Here is a 27,112-nt window from a genome sequence, read left to right as displayed (position 1 = left end):
AATCCTTTCTATATTCAGACACAATATTAATCTGAGCCTGTCAATGGCAAAACAAGCACTTACCCTTTATATGGGTGTCAGACTGGGGGTGTAAAAGGGACTGAGTACCCAGGGCCCTCATGTGAAGAGGGCCCAAAAAGATGCTGGAATGAATAGCTGTGGATGTGGGTAGGGGCCCATAGAGAATGCCTTTCTACAGGGCCCAGAATTTTGTGTTACGCCCCTGGTTGCATTGAAATTAAATGCAGAAATGCAAGATCATATTTGGTAATCTTCTGTCTCTTTGTTATGCAATTATGTTATAATTTTCGCTATCTGATGCTGCTGTGTTTCATGTTGAGACTTTTTAAACAATGGTAAGATTTACCATCAGCTGTTTTCATACAATGGAGGGGGGGGGGGGGGGGGCAGCTCCACCAGTGTGGAGTGTTTCCGTGCCTCTATAGTGAGCGGCTATCACCATTCATACACCTGTTTTGTTGGGGCATGCTGATTGACACACATAGCCCGCCCCCTGCACTTGTCCTTTCATTGTAATTGGTTCAACACTTGTGAGTATGGAAATTCCCCCGCGCGACCCTTGGCTCGCACCTGACCAACGAGAGAATGCGCGAGGCCGCAGACGGACAGACTCACAGCCGCCGTCCCGCCGCTGTGACTCACAAACGGGTTCTCAGTCACACCACCGACAGCTGGTTCCGTTAACCGGCTGTAGACCCCCGTCACTTCACACCAACTCCCGTGAAGAGGGCGACAACATGCCGCGGTCTTTCTTGGTAAAGAAACATCACATCGCTAAGAGAGCAAACTATGGAAGACTGAGCTCAAACACTGAGGGTAAGACTCATTCACTGAACACATCACTCTGTTTGAAAAACGGTCAGAGGAGGGAAAGTAACAAAGTAGGCCTACTCGTGACTATTAGAAAATAGAAATAATGAATAAAGTTATGTTCAGGTAATGGTTACTCATATATTACACTTATACTCAATATATTCCACAACAGTAGGCTACACCTGCTAGCCTGCATAAAGATAGTCTTTACAAATGAATACGTCAATAATTGAACACGCCAAGCCAAGTATTTTACTGCTTGGAAGTGTGAATGCTGGACTTTTACTTAAATGTTTCAAGTAGCCTACATTTGTAGTGTCCAAAAAAATAACGTTTTTTTTAGACTTAGCACTTTTTTGTTATTCTAGACGTGCAATGGCTCACAACCAAAGATTAAACGCATCCTCTTTCTAACCAAACTGATTGGTTAGAAGTTCAGGTTTTACAGTATTTAAAGACATTGGAGTGGTCATGTATCCTACTAAATGTTTTAAACCCAGCACAACCTTTCTGTTTCAGCTGTTCAACAAGATTATGGAAGGGAAATAATGCTGAATAAAGGGACACATGACAGTTTTGTCTGGCCACAAACAAAATGTAGTTTTGTGTTTAGCAGGTGCAAAATCCCCAGCTCCTTGAGAGACCAGAAGGGCCCCATTAAGCAGCCTCAAGGGGCTATGCAGCAGCCTTCCAGGCTCCTTCTGACAAATCCCTCCTTCCACCTTTGTATTTGTTCCAAAACAGCCCTTAAAGTGAGCTTGAGCCTTCCCCATCCCCATCCCACTGTATTGATGAACTTCCATTATTGCCATCAGAATAGGAAATAGAAAGAAGACCTGGTAATAAGACTGAAATCATATTTAAATTAAAGGAAAATATACAGTGATTTAAATTTAACAAATGTGTTAAATAGTAATAATAAGAAATAATTTCAGTATAAGAAATTAAACATTGAAGAGCAGTTAAAACAGTTAAATATATAAAAGCAGATAAAATAACTTTCCAGGACTCAGTGATCCATTTTTTGGAAAGCCAAAGCTTTTTGACCAATATGACAGATATCTCAAGCAGTCTGGTCCATATTTTCTAACCATCTCACCCACTATGGGTCCAGATGCTTCGCATGGCTTTGAGGTTTCATTCCCCATATTACAGAAGCTTTTCTTTAGTGTACTCTTATCTTTTTCGATGTGGTCGTCACCGCAAAGCTTAGTTCTTTTCTTCGGCAAACCTTGTAAAACCCGGTACAGCCCTGCAGACAAAAATCTCTTAATAGTCCAGAACGTGTTCTTAAACTATTTTATTTCTTCTGCAGTCTGTCTCTAAATAGTCAAGAACTCGCTCAGAGTGTTTATAGACTATTTTTTTCTTTTTAGGCCTTCTGCCTAAATTAGTTAGTTACTTTGACTAACTTTTTGACCAGCCCAACGTCTGTCTCTTCTGTCAACTATTGTCATGCCTGCATCAGAGAAATAATCAGAGATATGTCCGTTTCTGCAAAAGAATGTCACCAGAATAAGCATAAATTCAATTCTATTATTTGTCTTAGGAATTTCTCTTTATATGCTTATATAGATTGTTATACAGTGTCAACAATGCAGCTTCAGTATAAGAAATGAACCGTTATTTAAAGAAAGGCAACATCAAAAAGAAAGGTCTTCAGCCTTGATTTAAAAGAACTGAGAGTTGCAGCAGACCTGCAGTTTTCTGGGAGTTTGTTCCAGATATGTGGAGCATAAAAACTAAACGCTGCTTCCCCCTGTTTAGTTCTGACTCTGGGGACAACAAGCAGACCTGTCCCAGACGACCTGAGAGGTCTGGGTGGGTCATGGTGTAGTAGCAGATCAGAAATGTATTTTGGCCCTAAACCGTTTAGTGATTTATAAACCAGCAAAAGTATTTTTGAAATCAATTCTTTGAGGCACTGGAAGCCAGTGTAGAGACTTCAGAACTGGAGTGATGTGATCCACTCTCTTGGTCTTAGTGAGGACTCGAGCAGCAGCGTTCTGAATCAGCTGCAGCTGTCTGATAGATTTTTTTAGGGAGACCTGTAAAGACACCGTTACAGTAGTCAAGTCTACTGAAGATAAAAACATGGACAAGTTTTTCCAAATCCTGCTGAGACATAAGTCCTTTAACCCTTGATATATGTTTAAGGTGGTAATAGGCTGACTTTGTAATTGTCTTAATGTGGCTGTTAAAATTCAGGTCTGAGTCCATGACTACACCAAGATTTCTGGCTTTGTCTGTTGTTTTTAACATTATCGTTTGAAGCTGAATGTTGACTTTTAATCGTTCCTCCTTTGCTCCAAAAACAACCACCTCAGTTTTTTCATCATTTAATTTAAGAAAGTTCTGGCACATCCAGTCGTTAATTTGTTCAATGCACTTAGTCAGTTGTTGTATTGGACTATAGTCTCCTGGCGATAAGGTTATATAAATTAGTGTGTCATCCGCATAACTATGGTAACTTATTTTATTGTTTTCCATAATTTGAGCCAGTGGAAGCATGTAGATGTTAAACAGGAGAGGCCCCAGAACGGAGCCTTGGGGAGACTGTATCACAGCAAGTGTGTGGTCTTAAACTCCTATCTGTATTTAAAATAGTTTGTTTTGTTTTTTTTACATTAAAAATTCATGACTAAATAAGCAACAGTCAGTGGTAAAGTTTGGAAAAGAGCTGGAGTGGGCAGATTGATATCTACAATATCATCATGTCATGTTGATTACAATTTTTTCGATACCCTGAATTTGATACCGGTTTTTGAACGGACTACTAGCCAGTCAGAAGCAGAGTATGAGGGCGTGCCCTGACAGTAGCTAGGTAAGGACTACTAGCCAGTCAGAAGCAGAGTATGAGGGCGTGCCCTGACAGTACCTAGGTAAGGACTACTAGCCAGTCAGAAGCAGAGTATGAGCCACGCTAGCAGCTAGGCGAGCATTATAACATGTGTTCCAAAGTGACCACGTTTGTCTCTGAAGTAAAGGCTGGACTACAATAGAGCTGTTTGGAGCAGTTTGTGAACAGTGTTTTCTGTTGGAGATGGCTTACCATTTGGGGGGGACTTTGGGCTTTTTCACTTTGTAAACCTATAACATGCAAAAAAAAAGAAGGTATATAACACAAAGGAATGGGAAAAAGCCAACAAGAATAATATGAGCACTTTAACAAAAATAAATTACAACATTACACATTAGGGTACACTTTGTTTTTCAGCTCCTTTACACCTATGTGACGCACACTGTAGTCACGCCTTTCAAAATACAGCAACACACACCAAGAGCCCCGTACTTATGTGTAGCGTAGTGTTTTTCCTGCATGCAGCCAATCAAAAGCATTATTAGATCTTGGTACAAGCATGCTGCATTTTTGGCTCACTGACAGTTTATATCAAATTATTCTATTTACTCCTAAGGTGTTGAAATTTGGTTTTGAATGACAAGGCATTTTTCGATAGACCCAGCCCTAACTACCAATACTGAGTCTTGTTTTGAGTAGTGCTAGGCAGCATAACTGGTACAGCAGTTTAAATTCCCCATACGGTATGAACTTTTTTACACAGCCACGAAGAACGCTATGTGGAGCTGCCAGATTATGGCCAAAATGATTGATGCCTTTATTTTGAATAATAATGAGATCATGATTATTTACCACGATTATTCATTGATTTTAGGGACAAAACATTTGTGTTGCACTTTCACATTTTCACAAAAAAACAAAGCAATGCTTTCACTTTCATGTTTTGCTACGTTCCTGCTAATGTACACATCTTTGCGTCAAAACAGTAGGGCTGGACTATTCGGATATTTGTTCGTTGGGTTCATTTTTTAATTTTGGGATTTGGATATTTATATTCATTAATGCTATAGAATAACCGAATCCTTAAAAATGATTGCCTTTTAATTACGTACATTTAAAAACACGTTTTGATTTCAGCTCAGTCTTTACTGTCATGTACTGTATTGTTTCTCTCCTCACACACACACATGCCCGATGCGCAGAAGTGACGACTCGTCAGTCTGCTAACTTGTTGCTCTCACTGCCAATATTAGCTGCTCTGTTTCAACAATGTTAAACTGAAAAAATGGGCATGCAGGCTAAAATTCACCGTGTTGTTCTGTCTGGATTAAGCTGCCATCTAAACGTCCACTGGCCGCCAGGCTAATTCACACAGTGTAAACACTGATACACTGCAGCGCTATCTCATTCATCTCCTCTGGGAACAGAGAAATGCCTAGCTGAGTCAAAGTTATAACCGAGCAGTCTGATGTGTGTAGTTGTTATACTGTAGCAGCCAAGTGTCTTTCAGGCAATTTAACAGTGAATGGCTGTGAGTAATGGCACTGGCTGGCTGAGTCCTTCCTGAGTCATGCTGTCAGTTTAGGAAGCGTTTGATTTAATATGCAGCGAGGGTACATATAAAGCACGCATTATACGTCAATATCGCTGTTGTGTTGTTCAAAACACATTTATCTTTTTAATCTTAAACTGTCGATTTACATAGCAAATTAGTCCCAGGGCAGCGGCCAAGACAGAGAGCGATTCACAGAGCACATTTGAACTGGCCAAGAAGGAGCTGCAGTACCTCACCTGGGATAGAGAAACCAGGGCCCCCTCTGGGAGCCAGACCCGGAATGGAACTCACCAGTGAGCATGTGGTGGCTGGGCCTTGACCCATGAAGAAGAGGGTCCCACGTAAAGGAAAGGTTGCCTCTATGCAACTACAAGTCGCTGAGAGGAAAGCTCTCTTTTGTTGTGCATATGCACCGAACAGCAATTCAGAGTATCGAACCTTCATCTTCAGTCTTTGGGCGTCCGGAAAAAGGTATTGCCTAGGATTTAGGGCTGAAACGATTCCTCGAGTAACTCGAATAATTCGATTACTAAAAATCCTCAATGCAAAATAATTTGCGATGATGGCCTCCACAGTACGGCGGAGGGTCTGGCAAAGCGAGAATATTTAAAATGTAATAAGTGATTGTTGCTACATAGAGGCAGCAGAAACAGGTTGTGAGCACAACATTGACATAACGTGAACTTGTTACAAAGTAGGAATCATCTTACTTTCCAACATATATAACGTTAAAGCTGGCGATGGTAACGTTAGCCACAAGAATATTTCATAACGTAACATACCATACATTGCAGAGAGACCTGTAAAGAACGTTAATTAGGCTACACGGTTGTTTTACCCAAGGTCAATTACATGTTTCCATTATGAGGAAGTCAAACTTGCAGTTACTGGCATATGTCTGTCACGGTGGTTGTTGCGGAGATAGTAAACAGCCATGGCCTGTCCGCCTGCTCCTTCGGTAATGTGAACAGTTAGCGCGTGTTAGTATGATGGCGTTAGCCAGCACCAGACAGTCTACATTTTTTTGCGAGCAACTAACTCGAGTACTCTGTAATAATTTACTGTGAGTATCCGAATGATGCTAAAAATGACTGGAAATGCCCATCCCTACTTGTAGCCGTAGAAAATAATTTGTAAGTAATAAATAAGTAAATTAGTGAAGCTCAATGCTTACCTGTTCATTAAGGAAATTGGCCAACTCGGCATCTGTTTTCAAGTCCTCTTTGGCTCTAAGGCCGGCCACACACTGGCTGCGTGGCGTGAGCATGGCGTTTCTGTTGCGCGTCAGCTGCGTGGCGTTTTCTATGTCTTTACACACCAGAAACGTGTCTGACGCAGCGCTGCTGCTGCTCGCCTTGTCTGTACACATGGATGTTTCCCATTGATTTACTGCACTCAAGCAGTAGTATTCTTCATGTTAAACATAAATATAGACTGATTTGATTACAGCAAAGACAATGTCGGCAGTATTGACGGCAAAATAGGCTACAGAATATTTCGTTCTGTATTGACAGGTGCAATATTTGAAAATCAATTATTACGCCCCCTACAAAATTAAAAAAATTGAGCCCCTGCAGTACGTTTTATGTAGACTCACAAAACTTGGTACACATATGTAGCATGGCAAAACACGTAATTGGAGCCATACCCTAAACCCAATAGGAAGTCCGCCATTTTGAATTGAAAGTTATAAATTTGTGCGACTTTGGCCATTTCCACGTGTCGTACTTTAAAGGTCCTATGACATGCTGCTTTTTGGATGCTTTTATATAGACCTTAGTAGTCCCCTAATACTGTATCTGAAGTCTCTTTTATATAGGCCTTAGTGGTCCCCTAATACTGTATCTGAAGTCTCTTTTATATAGGCCTTAGTGGTCCCCTAATACTGTATCTGAAGTCTCTTTTTATATAGGCCTTAGTGGTCCCCTAATACTGTATCTGAAGTCTCTTTTATATAGACCTTAGTGGTCCCCTAATACTGTATCTGAAGTCTCTTTTATATAGGCCTTAGTGGTCCCCTAATACTGTATCTGAAGTCTCTTTATATAGGCCTTAGTGGTCCCCTAATACTGTATCTGAAGTCTCTTTATATAGGCCTTAGTGGTCCCCTAATACTGTATCTGAAGTCTCTTTTATATAGGCCTTAGTGGTCCCCTAATACTGTATCTGAAGTCTCTTTTATATAGGCCTTAGTGGTCCCCTAATACTGTATCTGAAGTCTCTTTTATATAGGCCTTAGTGGTCCCCTAATACTGTATCTGAAGTCTCTTTTATGTAGGCCTTAGTGGTCCCCTAATACTGTATCTGAAATCTCTTTTATATAGGCCTTAGTGGTCCCCTAATACTGTATCTGAAGTCTCTTTCCCGAAATTCAGCCTTGGTGCAGAATTACAGCCACTAGAGCCAGTCCCACAATGAGCTTTCCTTAGGATGTGCCATTTCTGTGTCTGTAGCTTTAAATGCTATTGAGGAGGAGAGTGGGGGGGCAAGGTGGAGGGTGGGGGTGTGGCCTTGACCAACTGCCACTTTGCTTGTTCTCAAGCCATGATGCCTCTCTCTTTCCAATGGGTGGGCCAAATTCTCTGGGCGGGCAAAGCAGAGAAAGGGGAGGTAACCTTTTCCTCTTATGTCATAAGGAGGAGATTCCTGATTGGCCCATCTGAGCTTTCATTTTCTCAAAGGCAGAGCAGGATACCCAGGGCTCGGTTTACACCTATCACCATTTCTAACCACTGGGGGGCCATAGGCAGGCTGGGGGAACTCATTAATGTTAAAAAAAACCTCAAAGTGAAATTTTCATGCCATGGGACCTTTAACGAACTCTCCTACAGATTTCATCTGATCAACTTCAAATTTGGTCTGTGCCATCTTAAGGTGTTAAAGATGAAAAGTTATTAAAAGAAAAACTTTTAGTCATAGGGCATGGCCATGGCGGGGCGGCCATTTTGTGCATTTCGCCATCGAAAGAAGTGGGTGTAACTCGAGTGTGTGGGCGTGGCATGGCGGCCATTTTGAGTGTTTAGCGATGAACAAGAAAGTGGCTGTAACTACAGTGTACATTATCATATCTGCTTGAAATTTCCCACAATCAACAAGAGTCCAGGCCTGAGGACATATACAGGCTAATATTGACTTTTGGTCATAGCGGTCAAATCAGCCTTATATGACAAACATCCGATTTACATGGAACTTATGTGTGGTCTACATGTGATACTGAGCCGCCTCCTATGCTTTAACCACGCCCACTTACTCAGACCACACCCCCTTTCATAAATGCTGACCCATCTAAGGTTGTCTTGTGTAAGGTATCATTCAACTCAGCAGAGTTCCTTTTTGATTGGTGATGGTTTGACCCGCCCCCTATGTGTTAGTCACGCCCCTTTTCATAACTAATGACCCGTTTGATGTAGAGTCTTGTGTGAGGTATCATTGAACTCAGCAGAGAGTTTGTTTGTCATTGGTCATGGTTTTTGCCTGCCCCCTATGTTTAAGCCACGCCCCCTTTCATAACTAGTGACCAATTTAAGGTAGAGTCTTGTGTGAGGTATCATTGAACTCAGCATAGAGTTCCCTTTTCGTTGGTGACGATTTGCCCCGCCCTATATGCTTAAGCCACGCCCCCTTTCACAGCTAATGAAATGTGTGAGATCATTGAACTCAACAGAGAGTTCTTTATTAATTTGTGATGTTTGTCCCGCTCTCTATGCTTAAACCACGCCACCTTTCATAACTGGTGACCCGTTTTAGGTAGAGTCTTATGTGAGGTATCAATGAACTCAGCAGAGACTTCCTTTTTTTTTGTTAAAGGTTTGCCCCGAACCAGATTCTCTGGCCACGCCCCCTTTCACAGCTAATGAACTGTATGATGTAGAGTCTTGTGTGAGGTATCATTGAACTCGGCAGTGAGTTCCCTTTTCATTGGTGATGATTTGCAGTGTCTGAGTGCCGCGCAAATGCACAGTTGCAAGGAGCGGCGTTCGCCAGTAACCTCGATGCGCACAGAGGCGCGAGGGCCCGTCCAACGCTGCTTGCATCCATCCATCCATCTTCGTCCGCTTATCCGGGGTCGGGACACGGGGGTAGCAGCTCCAGCAGGGGACCCCAAACTTCCCTTTCCTGAGCCACATTAATCAGCTCCGACTGGGGGATCCCGAGGCGTTCCCAGGCCAGGTTGGAGATATAATCCCTCCACCTAGTCCTGGGTCTTCCCCGGGGCCTCCTCCCAGCTGGACGTGCTTGGAACACCTCCCTAGGGAGGCGCCCAGGGGGCATCCTTACCAGATGCCCGAACCACCTCAACTGGCTCCTTTCGACGCGAAGGAGCAGCGGCTCTACTCCGAGCTCCTCACGGATAACTGAGCTTCTCACCCTATCTCTAAGGGAGACACCAGCTACCCTCCTGAAGAAACCCATTTCGGCCGCTTGTACCCTGGATCTTGTTCTTTCGGTCATGACCCAGCCTTCATGACCATAGGTGAGGGTAGGAACAAAAACTGACCGGTAGATTGAGAGCTTTGCCTTCTGGCTCAGCTCTCTTGTCGTCACAACGGTGCGATAAATTGAATGTAATACCGCACCCGCTGTGCCGATTCTCCGACCAATCTCCCGCTCCATTGTCCCCTCACTCGCGAACAAGACCCCAAGGTACTTGAACTCCTTCACTTGGGGTAAGGACTCATTCCCTACCTGGAGAAGGCACTCCATCGGTTTCCTGAGAACCATGGCCTCCGATTTAGAGGTGCTGATCCTCATCCCAGCCGCTTCACACTCGGCTGCGAACCGATCCAGTGAGTGCTGAAGGTCACAGGCCGATGATGCCATCAGGACCACATCATCTGCAAAAAAGCAGCGATGAGATCCCCAGCCCACCGAACTGCAACCCCTCTCCACCCCGACTACGCCTCGATATCCTGTCCATAAATACTACAAACAGGATTGGTGACAAAGCGCAGCCCTGGCGGAGGCCAACTCTCACCTGAAACGAGTCCGACTTACTGCCGAGAACCCGGACACAGCTCTCGCTTTGGTCGTACAGAGATTGGATGGCCCTGAGAAGGGACCCCCTCACCCCGTACTCCCGCAGCACCTCCCACAGTATCTCCCGGGGCACCCGGTCATACGCCTTCTCCAGATCCACAAAACACATGTAGACCGGTTGGGCATACTCCCAGGCTCCCTCCAGGATCCTTGCGAGAGTAAAGATCTGGTCCGTTGTTCCACGACCAGGACGGAATCCGCATTGTTCCTCTTCAACCAGAGATTCGACTATCGACCGAACCCTCCTTTCCAGCACCTTGGAGTAGACTTTACCGGGGAGGCTGAGAAGTGTGATACCCCTGTAATTGGCACACACCCTCTGGTCCCCCTTTTTAAAAAGGGGAACCATCACTCCGGTCTGCCACTCCTTAGGCACCATCCCAGACTTCCACGCAATGTTGAAGAGGCGTGTCAACCAAGACAACCCCTCCACACCCAGAGCCTTAAGCATTTCTGGACGGATCTCATCAATTCCTGGGGCTTTGCCACTGTGGAGTTGTTTAACTACCTCAGCAACCTCCACCAGGGAAATTGACGACAATCCCCCATCATTCTCCAGCTCTGCCTCTACCATAGAGGGCGTATTAGTCGGATTTAGGAGTTCCTCAAAGTGCTCCTTCCACCGCCCTATTACCTCCTCAGTTGAGGTCAACAGCGTCCCATCCTTACTGTACACAGCTTGGATGGTTCCCCGCTTCCCCCTCCTGAGGTGGCGAACGGTTTTCCAGAAACACCTTGGTGCCGACTGAAAGTCCTTCTCCATGTCTTCTCTGAACTTCTCCCACACCCGCTGCTTTGCCTCTTTCACGGTAGAGGCTGCATCCCTTCGGGCCCTTCGGTACCTTGCAACTGCCTCCGGAGTCCTCTGGGATAACATAACCCGGAAAGACTCCTTCTTCAGTCGGACGGCTTCCCTGACCACCGGTGTCCACCACAGTGTTCGTGGGTTACTGCCCCTTGAGGCACCTAAGAACCTAAGACCACAGCTCCTCACCGCAGCTTCAGCCAATGGAAACTTTGAACATTGTCCACTCGGGTTCAATGCCCCCAGCCTCCACAGGGATGCACGAAAAGCTCCGCCGGAGGTGTGAGTTGAAAGTCTGTCGGACAGGGGCCTCCTCCAGATGTTCCCAATTTACCCGCACTACCCGTTTGGGCTTACCAGGTCTGTCCAGAGTCTTCCCCCACCCCCTGACCCAACTCACCACCAGATGGTGATCGGTTGACAGCTTCGCCCCTCTCTTCACCCGAGTGTCCAAAACATACGGCCTCAGATCAGATGAAACGATTATAAAATCGATCATTGACCTTTGGCCTAGGGTGCTCTGGTACCAAGTACACTTATGAGCATCCCTATGTTCGAACATGTTGTTCGTTATAGACAATCCATGACTAGCACAGAAGTCCAACAACAAACAACCACTCTGGTTTAGATCAGCGAGGCCATTCCTCCCAATCACGCCTCTCCATGTGTCTCCATCATTGCCCACGTGCGCGTTGAAGTCCCCCAGCAGAACTATGGAGTCCCCGACTGGAGCCCCATGCAGGACTCCACTCAAGGTCTCCAAGAAGGCCGAATACTCTGAACTCTTGTTTGGTGCATATGCACAAACAACAGTCAGAGTTTTCCCCCCCACAACCCGCAGGCGTAGGGAGGCGACCCTCTCGTCCACCGGGTTAAACTCCAACGTAGCGGCGCTCAGCCGGGGGCTTGTGAGTATCCCCACACCCGCCCGGCGCCTCACACCCTGTGCAACTCCGGAGAAGAAAAGAGTCCAACCCCTATCCAGGAGTATGGTTCCAGAACCGAGACTGTGTGAGGTAAGCCCCACCAGATCTAACCGGTAGTGCTCCACAAGTTCCGGCTCCTTCCCCCACAGAGAGGTGACATTCCACGTCCCCAGAGCCAGCGTCTGCTGCCCAGGTCTGGTCCGTTGAGGCCCCTGACCTTCACTGCCACCCATATGGCAGCGCACCCGACCCCAGCGGTTCCTCCCACAGGTGGTGGGCCCATGGGATGGAGAGATAGGTGCCACGTAGCTTTTTCAGGCTGTGTCCGACCGGGCTCCGTGGCAAACCCGGCCACCAGACGCTCGCTGACGAGCCGTCCATCTGGGCCTAGCTCAAGACGGGGGCCCCGGGCTTCCTCCGGGCAGGGTCACTCCATCTCTACCTCGGTCACTCATAGGGTTTTTGAACCATTCTTTGTCTGGCCCCTCACCTGAGACCACTTTGCCTTGGGAGACCCTACCAGGAGCACAAAGCTCCAGACAACACAGCTCTCAGGTTCATAGGGACACACAAACCTCTCCACCACAATAAGGTGATGGTCCCCGGAGAGGACGCTGCTTGCAGCTTTAATTTATTATTATTTTTTTAAATTTACATTTATTTCTGCATTTATGTCAAAACCTCGAGACTTTCAAACATCAACATGTCATTTATTAATATGTATTTGTGTCAAAATGCCATATAAACATCTTTTCCTATTCTATTTTGTCTGGAGACGCTTCCAACACGCTTGCGTGAATAATAGGCGTTGGTCCTATTTCTAGCATACACGCGTTTTTTCGCGCCAGAGACGTGCGTGTCACGCAGGCAGTGTGCAGGCTCTAACCTGTTAACATGGGAGCCGAAATAAAATGGACACGCCACGCAGCTGACACGCTCACGCCACACAGACAGTGTGAAGCCGGCCTAAGCTGTCTCCATCTTAAAATGCATCTCCAATATTTACCCGTGTTTTACCACGTCTCTGATCATGCAACTGCCATCAAAAAATGGCTGCAGCATGCTGCGTTTGTGTTTTCATGTCTGGCAACCCAGCCAGGGTGTCAAAACGTAGCAGTAGACGACTAGCCTGGCTGCGCCCTCCTACGTACTTCCACTCAATTTTCATTTCCCTTCAGCACTCCGTCTGGGCTCGCGGTATATTCTTGGGTTTTCTCCGGTCAACTCTTTACCGCTCCAATCAGTGAACAGAGGGAGTGGCTGAGAACGATGACGTTGAGGTTGTGCGCTAGTTAGAGTTGTAGTTCCGTAATGGCGGCGGAGAAAGATGCGAGCGAAGCCATTCGGTCCGTTGTGGCAACGCTGCCGAATATCCAGAAGTTACAGCTCGAGCAAGAACAATCTCTGCTGAGTTGTGTTGGTGGCCATGATGTTGTGGCCCTCCTCCCCACGGGGTTCGGGAAAAGTTAGATTTTCCAGCTCGCTCCGTTAGTGGTGAAGGAGTTGGCTAAGGCGAACGCTAGCGATGCTAAGCCGACGTCACAACCAAACGTTAGCGATTGGTTATGGCCGATCCAGAGTGACTCTGGGCAGATCCAATAGTTTTAAACTTCAACAGAGTACCCGCCTTCAAGGACGTTAACACTTGTCAATGGAGAGAGGCCAGACTCTCTGTACAAATGAAATGGACCAGAGTCTGGTAGGACCAGGCTAGTGGATGACAACACACAGGCCAAAACGTTCCGTAACGTAATGGAAATTTCAAAGAACATACTGGCTTTAGCATTGTTGTCAGAGAAGAAAGTATTTCAACTTAGCATGTTTCATTATTATCTGATGACATATCATGGTCATTTTATGATTTAATACAGTAAATATATTACACATTGCTCCTTTTAAATGTACAAATATCACCAAGGCATTATGAAGCTTAATTAATATTGTTGATAATAAGGTGTGTGTGTGTGTGTGTGTGTGTGTGTGTGTGTGTGTGTCCACAGAGGTCCTCTGCAGCCCCCATGAAGACTCTCTGCTACACAATGACAGCCCCCCTCGTCATCATTGTCCAACCACAAGCCCATGGCTATTCCAGTCCCTCTCCTCCTCCTGTCCTCTTTCTCTCAGAGCAGACCGACTGCATCTGCCATCTTCTCCAAACACCCGCCCTTTCTCCTTTTTGGGCCACTCTTCCGAGGGCTACAGTAGAAGCCCTGCAGATGCCTACAAACCAGCTGAATCCTGTACAAAAGGGAGCCTGGGAATCCAGTGTGTCACAGGAGACCACAGGAGGAGAGAGAGCCTCATCCCTTCACCCCTCCCTCTCCTGGCCCTCTTTCCAACCATCCCTCACGGCGGCAACAGCCAGGGGAGCTTTGCGTGTTTGGACTGTCATAAAGAGTACTTAAGCTCCTCGGGTCTGGCCAAACACAAGCAGCTCCAGTGTGAGTGGAGCAGTAAGAAGCACTTCAGCTGTAAGTACTGTGAGAAGGAGTACGTCAGCCTGGGAGCACTCAAGATGCACATCAGGACACACACACTGCCCTGTGTGTGTAAACTCTGTGGCAAGGCATTCTCCAGACCCTGGCTGCTTCAGGGACATATACGAACACACACAGGTCAGTGAAACACACAACCACACCTTAAAGGTTCCTCAGCATATTGTAAAAAAAAACACAACTCTTTATTAAAGGGGCACTCCTCCAATTTTACACACGAAGGTCCATTTACCAGTCATGGTATGTCCTTCTGGAGGAGCTCAGGGAAGTCTGAGGAAATAACCCTGATGATGTCATCGGGAGACTATAAAGTTATAGCATCAAGCCTGCATTACAAACTGCAGGCATGACGCTTGGAAAAAGCATGTACATTTCTGAGGAGATTCATTTTCACCGCTGTCTGTACATATGCACACTCTCGTCTCTCGATCGCCCACTCGCATGTGCTCTCTTTCTCTCTCACTCTCGCTGTCCTTTTGTCTCTCTTTCGCTTTCGCCCAGTTGGATGAATGATGTTCAAACTAGAGATGTTCCGATACCAGTATCGGTATCGGCTCCGATACTGCCTAAAACGCTGGTATCGGTAAGTACTGGAGTTTATACACCGATCCGATACCACGTAATAAAGCCCTAAAGAAAATCTACGTTAAAGTAGTTTATTTATGTTGTTTTTCCGTTACAACTGACAGTGAAACTGCAGAATAAAAGAAGGTTCTGGGGCGTTCATTGTTCATGTTTCAGAAAGAGTTTAACCTGAGCCAGACTGACAACAAAGATAGAAATAATATCACATCCATACAGAGATAGTAGTACACAGTTGTTATAACATAATAAAATATATGACACACTGGTATCAGATCAGTACTCGGTATCGGCCGATACGCAAGTTCAGGTATCGGAATCGGTATCGGGAAGCAAAAAATGGTATCGGACCATCTCTAGTAACGCCGTCATCATTGAAATACTTTCCGTTCCTGGTAGCAAAACCAGTTCACCAAAGTTGGGCAGCCTCCAATCTGCGTCCAACTCGGTCAGGAGGAGGGTGGTAAACTAGGGTCGGCTGCTCTGCGTTGACCCATTCATATAGAGCCCCGACGCAGGTTTGAACCGCGTCACTGTGTCTCTCTGCATAGGGCACTGTTCTAGTTGTAATTGGTTAGAGCAGATCTTCAACAGGGGGGTCTCCAGAGTTACTGCATTGGGGTCACCAAGTGATGATTTTTTTTTTTTTTCAGAACTTAAAACATGTCTGAAAATATAGGCTACATAAACATAAGTCCAACATATTAATAGCAAAGATAAATCGGCCTATTGTGTGATTTATTTTCATTTACGCAGTATTGATGGCAGGCTTACTAGCCTGTAGTTAAGGTAGCCATCCACAGATACAGTTAAGCTTCAAGGATTCGCTGTGCTACATGTATGATTAACATTAAAACATAATGTATAAATATATATGAATATGTCAATTATTATTTTAATAGCTTCGTATTGTAGGGCACCATTAGAAAAAGGTATGTATAAAGGCTTTAGGCTGCCCTACAAGTTATCGTAGGCCCAGTTTAATGTTCAACTCAATTTTATATAATATATGTAGTAGGGGGCCCCTGCTCTGTCTCTCTTTCAGGTTAGGCATTCTTGGTAGCCTGACAAGTCAGACCCACATCCAGATGTTGGGTCTGGGAGCTCACTATTGGCAGGGCTCAATCCAAGGGGCGGGATAAACGGTTGTCTTTCAAATTCCTCCGCACGCAATAGGACAGCGCTACAACCAAGCAGAGCAACGCTAGTTGATAGATTCAACTTTTGCCGTATCCGGTCGGCAAAACTGCGAACACATCTTCCTTTTCTCAAAGAAAAGCTGAACTCCAAGTCTTCCAGAGTCGCGGCCAAAGCCGATTCCAAAGACCGCTGTTCGTCAGCAGCAGCCATAAGCCCGCCCACCGACTCTAGACACAATGTGATTGGCCTGACCAGAATTTGGTTTTTCCAGCTCGCAAGCCAACAGAGAGACTGACCCTGGCTGCAAATTACATTTGCTGCCGCTAGGGTGCGTCTAGATTTCTAGGCTAGGTCCTTGGCCTAAAAAACGTTGAAGACCCCTGGGTTAGAGGGTTCATGGATTACTATGAACAGGAAACTACTACTGCGCCATTACTGACCTAAATCTCTGTGTTCCTCGTGCAGGAGAGAAACCGTTCTCGTGCCTCCACTGCAGCAGGGCTTTTGCTGACCGATCCAACCTGCGAGCTCACCTCCAAACCCACTCGGAAGTGAAAAAGTACCAGTGTGCAAGCTGCTTCAAGACCTTCTCTAGGATCTCACTGTTAGCCAAGCACCAAGAGGCTGGCTGCCCGCTGTCCTGACTGTGAACGTCTTCCTGCTCCAAAATACTCTTCTGTAGAGTCTCACTGAACAACCGTGTCTTTGAAACAAAAACGGGCTAGGTTTGCACAGCTTGGTGTGTGGATCACAAAACCTGCATAGCATAGAGCTACCATCTGACAGCCCTGTTCTTCATCAAAACAATTATTTCACAGAGTTTGACAAAATATAATCTGTAACTTGCTGTCAGAAACCACTTAGTTACTTAAGTGTATATGTGTCAAACTAACATGTATTTTGAAGTGTTTACAATGTTGCACAGATTGAGTCAGCATGAAGCAGCCACAAATGTATTTAAATGTTCATTTTGCTAACGGTAATGTTAGAACTGACCCCCCACATCACCCCCACACAATAATAACAGGAATGATGTGTCACACATTATCAGGCTGTGTCATGCTTTAAAACATAGACCTCACAGTCATGCTTTGTGTTGTTTCATTCACTGTGACAGAGAGGGGTGATGGTGGTGAGCAGAGGAGATGTCTGTGTTAGATGTGTTACTGAAAGAAGATTACGGAGTCTTTCTTCAATTTGCTTATTCTCAACCATCTCCGCTGTCATCGCAAACTTGTTGGAGAAAACACAACAGCCCAGTCACAGTTCTTAGTTAGTCGTTAGTCCCCGTGGGTAGTTAACAGTACATGTATCAGGAGGTGCACTTTAGGTACAGTGTCGACTATGGCACATGGCGTATGTGCACAAGCGCCATTGCTGTGTCTTAACCACTTAAAGGGTAACTACCATTTTTTTGTGACTGATGGGAACAACAATCTTTGACATTGGTCCAGTATTAAGAGAGATCTCTGCAGTCGGCAGCGGAGAAACAAGCTACAATGTAAGTTAATAGAACAATTGTCCAGCTTGTATTTACCTTCACGAAAAGTGCTCGTTTTGCCGCTGACAGGCTCAGATTAATATTCTAAGTGTCTGACAACATTATGGAAAGGATTTCTAAGGAGGTCGACCTTTCTGTTAAAGAGTAAGATCCTTTTTTTAAACATTAAAACATCTGTGAAATTGCGTTCGCTAAACCCACCAGACTCCATGTAAATAAACAGTTATTTTAGCATCGTAAAACACACTTCATTCAAAGTCGACAGAAACTAAATAAAACTATGAAAAGACGTTTTGAGTCGTCTTTCCACTTTTCCAACCATCACAACTCTAGTTTTGGTTGAAATAAACAGTTTACTGATTTACATGTGAAAATATGTTGGATCTATAGACGCTAAAAGTATTGTTTTTTTAAATGGAGTCTGGTGGGTTTAGCACTAGTGACTTCAGAGCTGTTTCTGGTTAAACAGAAAGGTCTCAGAGGTTTTAAAGGTCTATCTCTGAAGGGATCCTTTCCATAATGTTGTCAGACACTTAGAATAATAATCTGAGTCTGTCAAAACAAAGCAACGAGCACTTTTGTGAAGGTAAATACAAGCTGAACAGTTGCCCTATTAACTTACATTGTAGCTTGTTTCTCTGACTGCCAACTGCAGTGATCTCTCTTAATACTGCACCAATGTCAAAGATTGTTGTTACCATCAGTCACTTAGACACAAAAACATAGGAAAATAGGGTGTTACTGTTTTAAAGTTACCTTTTAAAAGTGTGATTACATTTTTTTTTTCTTCAACCTGGACCCTATTTTTTCCATGCACTGGTCACTTAGACAAGTGACTAATGTGAGCAAAGATCTTTGGGATTGGTCCAGTATTGAGCGAGAACGGTGTAACCGGGCGGAATGTAATCATATAGGGCAAATTTGTAACCTTACTACCATCCACTAAAAGTGCTGTTTTTGCCGCTGACAGGCTCAGATTATTATTGTAAGTGCCTGACACCATTATGGAAGATATCCCTACAGAGATAGACCTCTTTTTTTTTTTTTTTTTTTTTACAAGAAACATCTCCAAATTACCATCACCAAACTCACCAGACTCCATTTAAATAATCAGTACTTTTAGCGTGTATAAGCCCAGCCTGATTTCACAAGTCAATGTGTGAATTAAGGGTTTATGTCAACCAAACCAGAGCTGTGATTGTTGGAACAGTGGAAAGGTGAACCAAGACGGCTTTTCATAGTTTTATTTTGTTTCTGTCCACTTTGAATGAAGTGTTTTACGATGATAAAATTGCTGTTTTTTTTGTTTTGTTTTTTTTACATTAAATCATGCACTTTTAGTGGACAGAAATTGAAGGTGCACAATTGCCCTTTTACTTACATTGTAGCTTTCAAAGATTGTTGTTCCCATCATTAGACACAAAAATACAAAAATACCCTTAACGCACAACCATAAGTCAGTTCAGAGGAGTATTATGTATGGGCGACACCTTAAAGTCACCCTAACAAACTGCTGAAGGGATGTTTACATTTCCTTAGTGACTCAGACTTAGTAAGACTTGGTGATCAAAGTCAAATGAACTATTAAAACTAAATACTGAAAAAAAACACCAAACTCAAGAGGTGGCCATGTTACAGTTATGAAGCACAGGTCAGGCTTCTTTCTCATCAGTTGAAGTAGCAGACTGAGTATTCAGTTACATTAGCTTAGTATTGAATGACATCACGATTATTGTACATGCTGTGTAATAAAGTTTTGTTTCTGCAAAGACGTTTGAAAATATTTAAAATTGAGTACAATTTTAGAAGTACTAGAAATAACGTTCTGCTCTGTTAAAATGCTGCATGTATGCGTTTGTATTTTAAATGCATGTTGACTTTATAAAAAATAAATCCTTGCCTTTTCATGTACTTTTTCAGTGTTTGACAACCTGGCAGAACAAATGAAGGACAGAGAGTCATCTTTTTTTTAAAGAATTTTTTTGGGCATTCCACCTTTAACAGACAAGACAGCTCAGACATGAGGGGGGAGAGAGAAAGGGAAGACGTGAACCCTGGACCTTCTGCGTCGAGGAATAAACCTCTATATACGTGCCCTGCTCTACCAACTGAGCTAACCAGCCACACAGAAAGTCACCTTTACACTGGAAGTGATAAATCCAAACTGTTCATTGTAAACAAATATAATTTCACGTTCATTCTCACCAGAATTAATCTTGTGTCTCCTTAAAACATTTCCAAACCTTTTTGCTTAAGCGTGGTGTGCATGTGGCGGTGCTGGCTCAGGTGGTAGAGCGGTTGCCTACCACTCGGAAGGTTGGTGGTTTGATCCCTGGCGCTGCAGTTCCATGTCAAAGTGTCCTTGGGCATGACATTGAACCCTGAATTGCACAGTGTGAATGGTTCTTGTACTATGTTAAAGGTGTACTATGAGTTCATTTTCGTCTCAAATCGTAGGCATCTCTCCTTGATCTGTAGCCACACACATAATTTCCATTTTTTTAATGAATTACTGGACTAAGTCTGGGTAATGAGCTGCCAGAAACTTTTCTGTTATTTTACGGATTATTTACGGTGTAAGTAAAGTAACTTTGGCAACTCTTAACAGGAATCCAACCATTATAAAGTGCTGTGTAGTCATATAGCCGTAGCTGCATTAGTTTTCAGGCTTAATTTACTAGCGTATGATTATGAAAACCTTTGGCAAGAAAATGAAACGTAATCTAATACATTTTAATTGGAAACTATTGGAGCACAGAGTTAGATCGGGCCGTGAAACTCAACTTTAAGAGGAGTAGCATTTGAAAGTGGAGTAAGTTTTAAGGCCCTGACACACCAACCCGACGACCGACCGTCAGCAGAAAAGCCAGTCGCACTGGTCAGTCGGCTCCCCTAGTTGGTCCAAAAAGTGCCTCGGAACACACCGAAGCGACGCCGACTTAAGCGTACGTTCTGCGTGTGCGCGAGACGTGATACGTCTCCATAACAGCAGGCGGCAGTAATCTGTATTGTCGCCCAAAAAATTCAAAACCCAGACATGACGAACGCATCACATGGGTCTGGCTTCTCTAGCCGATAGTAATGGCGGCTTGTTCGAAATACAATCTCTTATTTTACGAAGATAGTTCACCGAAACGTGTTTCTGAAAACATTTGAAGAGAGAAATAGGCCGTGCAGTTGCTGAATCTGTCTTCATTTCAGATCAACAAAGGTCAGTTTAACAGATTTTCGTCAGATTTTGAGAGGCGTTCATCACTCATCCCACTCGCACTCCACCAATCAGATTGGTCATTGAGCCCGACTGCCCACCCTCTGACCCAGCATGTCAGGTCGGCCAAAATGAAGACTGACGACGGCACGGAACACACCGAACAGACTCGAGTCACCGACCTCGCCAGACTGTCAGACAGACGATTATCGGGTTGGTGTGTCAGCGCCTTAAGAGGATTTGAAGATCCTCTCCTCTCCATTAGGTTTCATTGTAAAAATAAATATTTAAAAAGTAAAAATGGTAGAAAAAGTTTAACATTTCCCATTATGTCCTTAAAGGGCTAAAACACTTTATTTGAATGGTTTTTGTAGCTAAAAGTATGCATATGTTCAGTAGGTGTCCAAACAACAACAGAAGTAGAATAAGTCTAAATAATAATACAAGCATGAATAACAATGAATACAAAGCCCTGTTTATGCTTGTTTATCCATTTATGAATGTCCTCGAGACAATTCATAAGAGAGAAAAATTCATTGAAAGTATGAGGGTGAGGTAAACCTGGGAATCGTCTGCGTTAAAATGGATGTGTTATCTTGTGAGATGTCCTCATGGCAGCATGTAAATAGTAAACAGACAATGCGCCGTTTAAAAAAATGAAATGATCAAAGTTTTTCCACCAGCAGCAGAGATACACGACTTGCTGTCACAATGCTGCAAACACTTGCCCTGCCCTACACCTGTACTACGAATCTGAGCACCTGTTGCCCACCAGAATGGCTCTGTTATGATGTAATGGAATGCTATGAACAGTAACAGTCTGTGGAACACGGTCTAAATCTTCCCAACCACTCAGCCAGGTTCATTTTCAATACACACAGATGCTATTCTGACTCCCTGCAGGCCTATAAATACATGGAAAGCTGTTATATTAGGCATGAGGGCAGCTCTCATCTCTCAGTGTGTCAGTAATACAAGACAGCGATGCCGGATTTAGCTGCTGTCAAGACATGAGGACTATTTTAAGGCTACAATATTAGGCCAATGGATACAGTGTGTGTGTGTGTGTGTGTGTGTGGGTGATAGGTAAGGGAAGTAATAGACATGATGGCAATCAGATTATGTTGGTATGTTCCACAGTGGATGTGGGAGTGTTTCCATAAAGTCCCTCACCACAGGCCTCTGATGCCCTGCAAATGACACTTACACTTGTTACCAAGACATCTGCCAATGTGTGCAACAGGGTGGGTACTTGTGCTTGTGTGCGCTAATTAGGGTTGAAGGATGAAGAAGGTCAGATGCTGTGGTGAAGTCAGATGAGGGGAAGCAGGGGGAACATTTAAGGTCGTGTTTAAGGCTTTATGAATCACAGTGACACGAATGTTGACTTTTAAAATGACAATTCAGAATCAGAATCAGAATCAGAACAAATGTGGACATTTGCTTCTTGTACTTACAAGGCAGATTTCTTGTTAAGTACTTACTTGGCAATAAACCTGATTCTGATTCATTGCGTAGGCATAAAATGTTGTGGCTCGTGTATACAGGCAGGCGCCATCTTGGGAAAGCAGCCATGACCAGTCGAACGACGAACGCCGGGCAACCAGTAACCAGTAACATAGCTCAAGCACGGCGTTCGTCGTGACGGTTTTCCCAAGATGGCGCCTGCCTGTATACGTGAACGCTACTGTCTTTCTAAACTATCTTTATAATAAACTGTCTGTACAAGTTCTCAATGCTTCTGTTTACATGTAGGGACCCTCATTATGCTAACGTGGAAGTGTGGTTAGTGGTGTAGAAATAGCGTTTTCTTTTTACTTTACCAGTGCCCCGACGACTAGCATTATAAGCTAATTAGCTAATTAGCTTATAACGCTAGTCTAGTCTAGTTTTAGCACAAACCGCTAATTGCGCTAAAACTGGTCACATTCAATTAGCATGAAAACAAATCCCAGAGAACGGTCGACTCGGTACACGTTATTAACCCCTAGGTTCATTTTATAGGGGAAAGATTGTGTAAACAAGTCCTGTCCTCATGTACCTTTTCAATATTTAACTCAGACTATGTTTTTTTCCTAACCTTAACCAACAATAAGAATGTTTATCATGCTTCGGTTGCTACAGGCAGATATTGTGGGGAAAACTACTGAAATGTGACGTGCAGATGCGCTCAGTATGCACATTTTGCAATAATTTTACATTCATTGAAAATGTAATGCAGGTGGCATTGTTTTAAATCAAATGTGCATACATACATCTACTTGCCATAACCAAAAGAGTATCCAGTAAACAACCTTCAGTGTGTACTCCCAATAGTGCCGTCTTGGAAGCCTTCCTCTGCAAGGTAACCTCTAGTATAAATAATAAATGCCAGAAGTTCATCAGCCTAAAACGTGACCTGAAAACATGTAAACAGTTTTGCTGTGCTTATGAGCAGATTTTTGCTTCCGCAGAGTTAGAAAATATGGGTTAGGGTTAGTAGGGTATACCTTTTAATAGTCCAGGTACACACAAAATATGCAACGGTGATGCTCACGTGACAGCCATTTGACTTAGAATACATGTGGTAAAAACATAATATATCACAACATCTATTCCACATGGGGCACACTCAACAATGCCGTCATCAGCGTCATTTTTCTGTAGGTGAAGTGAGAGAAGAATGGGTGATTTATTATGGTGGTGTATCGACAGAGAGGAGAGATGGAGCTGGATATATCTGTGCACTCGCTGTGGAAAAGGAGCTCAGTGAGGTGCTAACATTTCCAACTATGCCAAACCAAGCCACTACACCCCCGCCTCTTTTTCCACCACAACTGGAAGAGTGTGTGTGTGTGTGTGTGTGTGTGTGTGTGTGTGTGTGTGTGTGTGTGTGTGTGTGTGTGTGTGTGTGTGTGTGTGTGTGTGTGTGTGAGAGTATGTGTGAGTGTGTGTGTGTGTGTGTGTGAGAGTATGTGTGTGTGTGTGTGTGTGAGTGTGTGTGAGTGTGTGTGTGTGTGTGTGTGTGTGTGTGTGTGTGTGTGTGTGTGTGTGTGTGTGTGTGTGTGTGTGTGTGTGTGTGTGTGTGTGTGTGTGTGTGTGTGTGTGTGTGTGTGTGTGTGTGTGTGTGTGTGTGTGTGTGTGTGTGTGAGTGTGTGTGTGTGTGTGTGTGTGTCTTTGCAGTCGTCATATCTCTGTACAGATTGCAGATAGTTTTAGTTTAGAGATATCTGTCTTTGAGATTTCTGCCTTCACTCCAACACAATGGAGGCGGATGGAATTCCATGTGTGGTGCTCACTATGAATAATCCACAAATTCTATTTCTGGGGACAGAAAACCCAACCTACCTGCATGCAGAGATACCACAAACCCAATAAAGCTGCATTATCGGATTTTTATTTACTTGGGGAAAACTGATTAAGCTCTAAACCCAACGTCTTTATAAAATCATTATGACAAAAGGAAAATTATTAAACAGTAAATGAATATTAAATTAGGAGAGTATTGAAGCTGTAGTGCGTAACTTTATGATATTAATTAACGTCCGTTCCATTCAAGCCATCGCCAAATGAGTTGCTACAAAGCTAATTAAGACTATCAGCTCCACACAACTCTCTCTGGATTTCTCAGTCTGACTATGTTCAGAAGATTGTGGCGTCCGGCGACTTTCCTGCTCAGAAACTGGAGTGAAGATAATGACCTCTTCTGAAGAGTCCATGTTTTTTTAATCCTCCGTGTCCTCCTTGGCTACTAGCAACTGCTTGGACTAGGGGTGAGGGCGGTGTGCGATCACGGAAGGCTTGTATCATGTGGACGCACCGACAGTTTTGTTGTCATTACTTAGAATTCCTCATGGGGGCGAAAGAAACTACGCACTATAGCTTTAATAATAATGTCTAATATCTGATTAAAGCTGCAGTAGGTAAGCCTTATAAAACTAACTTTCTGTCATATCTGCTGAAACTGACCCTATGTTCCAGTAGAACTACATGAAGCAGGTCATTTAAAAAAGAATCCGGCTCCTCTGGCTCCACCTACAGCCTGGAGTGAGATTTGCACACTCCCTGTTCAGATGCACCAATCGGGGGGGTGTCTAACTCCGTGTCAATCACTGCGAATGCACATGCATTCATTCTCCCTTGTGGGGGGAGGGGCTTTTGAGACAGTTTTGGGCTTTAGCAGAAAGGGGGGAGGGACTGAGAGGTTGTGGATGTTCACATTTTTTGGCTAAGTCCTGGATCTTCCCAATCCTACCTACAGCAACTTTAACTACAACCAGCTAATATAAAAATGACTATTCACAAATCTTACTTACATTTACTCCCCAACTACAATTTTGCCCAAACCATTTGACAAAGACTGTATAAGTGTATGACCCTAGTGTATGATACCATAAATAAAAATGAATTGAAATTGACCTTATTTTTGACCTCATACAACATTGAATTGCAGGTAGATGATTAATGTATCGACTTTTTTTTTTTTTTTTTAGATTATGTTTTAGCATTTTTGCCTTTATTGGACATTAAACAGGCAGACTGGAAACGGGGCAGGGTTAGAGGGGTATGACACGCAACCCAAACCCAACTGGCGACGTTGTGGTTATGTGGCATGCACTGTAACCATTTGGCTACCAAGGCGCTCCTGGTGCCCATTTCTAGACCACATAATAAAAATACAACTACTATATTTTCAGTGTTTTTTTAATTTTATTTAACGGGAAAAGAAAAGAAAATGCTACAAAACATCGTAATAATGTTTTGATAAAAACCTCAAGCAGTGCAACAGCTGGAAAGTCGGGACATTATTATCAGCTGCTTTTAATGTTTGATTAATGTGTGAATTTTAGGTTGTGAATTTTCGTAGTATGTGTATTTCCTTTTAAAAAGTGCCTTTGAGTGTTGCAAAAAAAAAAAAAAAATGCATTATAATTATTATTATTATTAATTCCAGCAGTAGTGTCACTGCAAGCACTTCTTATTTGTGTTATAACTATGTAAAGAAAGAAAGCATATTAAAGGTTAAGAAGGTTAAGAAGACCAGCAGGATAAAATCTTGGGTGGGGAAAGTGAAAGAGCAGCGCTTGTCCCACCCTCATTACCACCACTGAGGTGCCCTTGAGCAAGGCCCTTAACCTCCAACCTCTCCAGTGGAGCTGCCCAGTGGCCAGCAGGTCAGACTGTGGTTGTACTGGGCAGCTTCCAGGTATGAATGTGGAACTGTGTGACTGTGACAGGTCGTCATTGCAAATGAGAAATTGAAGAAGAAAAAGGTAAACAACGGCAGAACTGGCAGCAGCATTGCCGTCAATGCTTCGATTTGATTGGATGACCTACTTGGTGGGATCAAGCCTTTCATTCACCATAAAAGAACTCATCTTAACCCAGTAAGTTTACAAGAGAGACCTGCAGTCACTCTGAGAGTCCTGGCATCCGGTTGTCCTCGAACTCCTCCATGCTTCCTGTTTCCGCTTTGTCGTGCGCCGCTGAAAAAAATAAAGTGGTGCGCGACCTCTGGTAGTGTGCTATAAATCCTGGTGCGCCAGCGAGATCTACATCATTTCGACGTCACATTGGCCACCTCGGGTGCGGCTAGTATACCGCACGTTTCAGAGCGACTACTGAAAGCCCAAAAATCTGCATAGGGAGGTTGGTTGGGGTGGTGGATGGATCGAACAACACAGGACTTTCACCCAGGAGACTGGGGATCGTGTTCCGCGTGTCACGTTTCCTAAACCCAACCTTCCCGTTCTTCTTTACCTAAACCCAACCGTCCTGTTCTTGTCCCGCGTGTCATGGAAACGTAAGCCCACCCACGACCTTTTCCTTCCTTAACCTAACTGCGTCAAAAGTGACACCGATAGTCCCGACCAAACACGTTTAGATAAAGCGCGTTTAGATATGACGCTAAAGGAGACTTTTAGCGCCAATAACAACGCCACAGGCACCTGACCTAGCGTCCGTATTTTAAGTGATGGGAGTGAGAATGTGTTGCCCATACTCACAAAATGAAACTAAAACACATTAAAACTAAAACACATTAAATCCAGCCTTCCTGCCAACCTTGCCCAGCTCCAATATGCCTAGAGCACACCGATCAACAGAAGACCTTGACCAGAAGGGGACGTACGTTGGAATGCTTTTCATTGATTACAGCTCGGCTAGTCTCGCATTGCCACACCTTCCTCCACGGTGCCAGAACACCAAACAAACATGGACCCTAATGTCGTTTGATTCAATTTTAATGAAC

The 27,112-nt window shown here is 44.0% G+C and overlaps 1 protein-coding gene across 1 annotated transcript in view; it reads left to right on the top strand.

Moving 5' to 3' along the window:
• cyp17a1 (cytochrome P450, family 17, subfamily A, polypeptide 1) overlaps positions 1–16,818 on the top strand; it is a 31,925-nt gene extending 15,107 nt beyond the window's left edge. The window contains exons 10-12 of the mRNA XM_078273410.1: positions 716–837; positions 13,958–14,572; positions 16,640–16,818. Of these exons, the coding sequence (XP_078129536.1) occupies positions 716–837; positions 13,958–14,572; positions 16,640–16,818 (916 nt within the window). The remainder of the gene's footprint in view (positions 1–715; positions 838–13,957; positions 14,573–16,639) is intronic.
• Positions 16,819–27,112: the final 10,294 nt, after the last annotated feature.

Source organism: Sander vitreus, chromosome 17, assembly GCF_031162955.1.
Source record: "Sander vitreus isolate 19-12246 chromosome 17, sanVit1, whole genome shotgun sequence".
NCBI classification, from domain to species: domain Eukaryota; kingdom Metazoa; phylum Chordata; class Actinopteri; order Perciformes; family Percidae; genus Sander; species Sander vitreus.
This window is presented reverse-complemented; position numbering and strand designations above follow the sequence as displayed.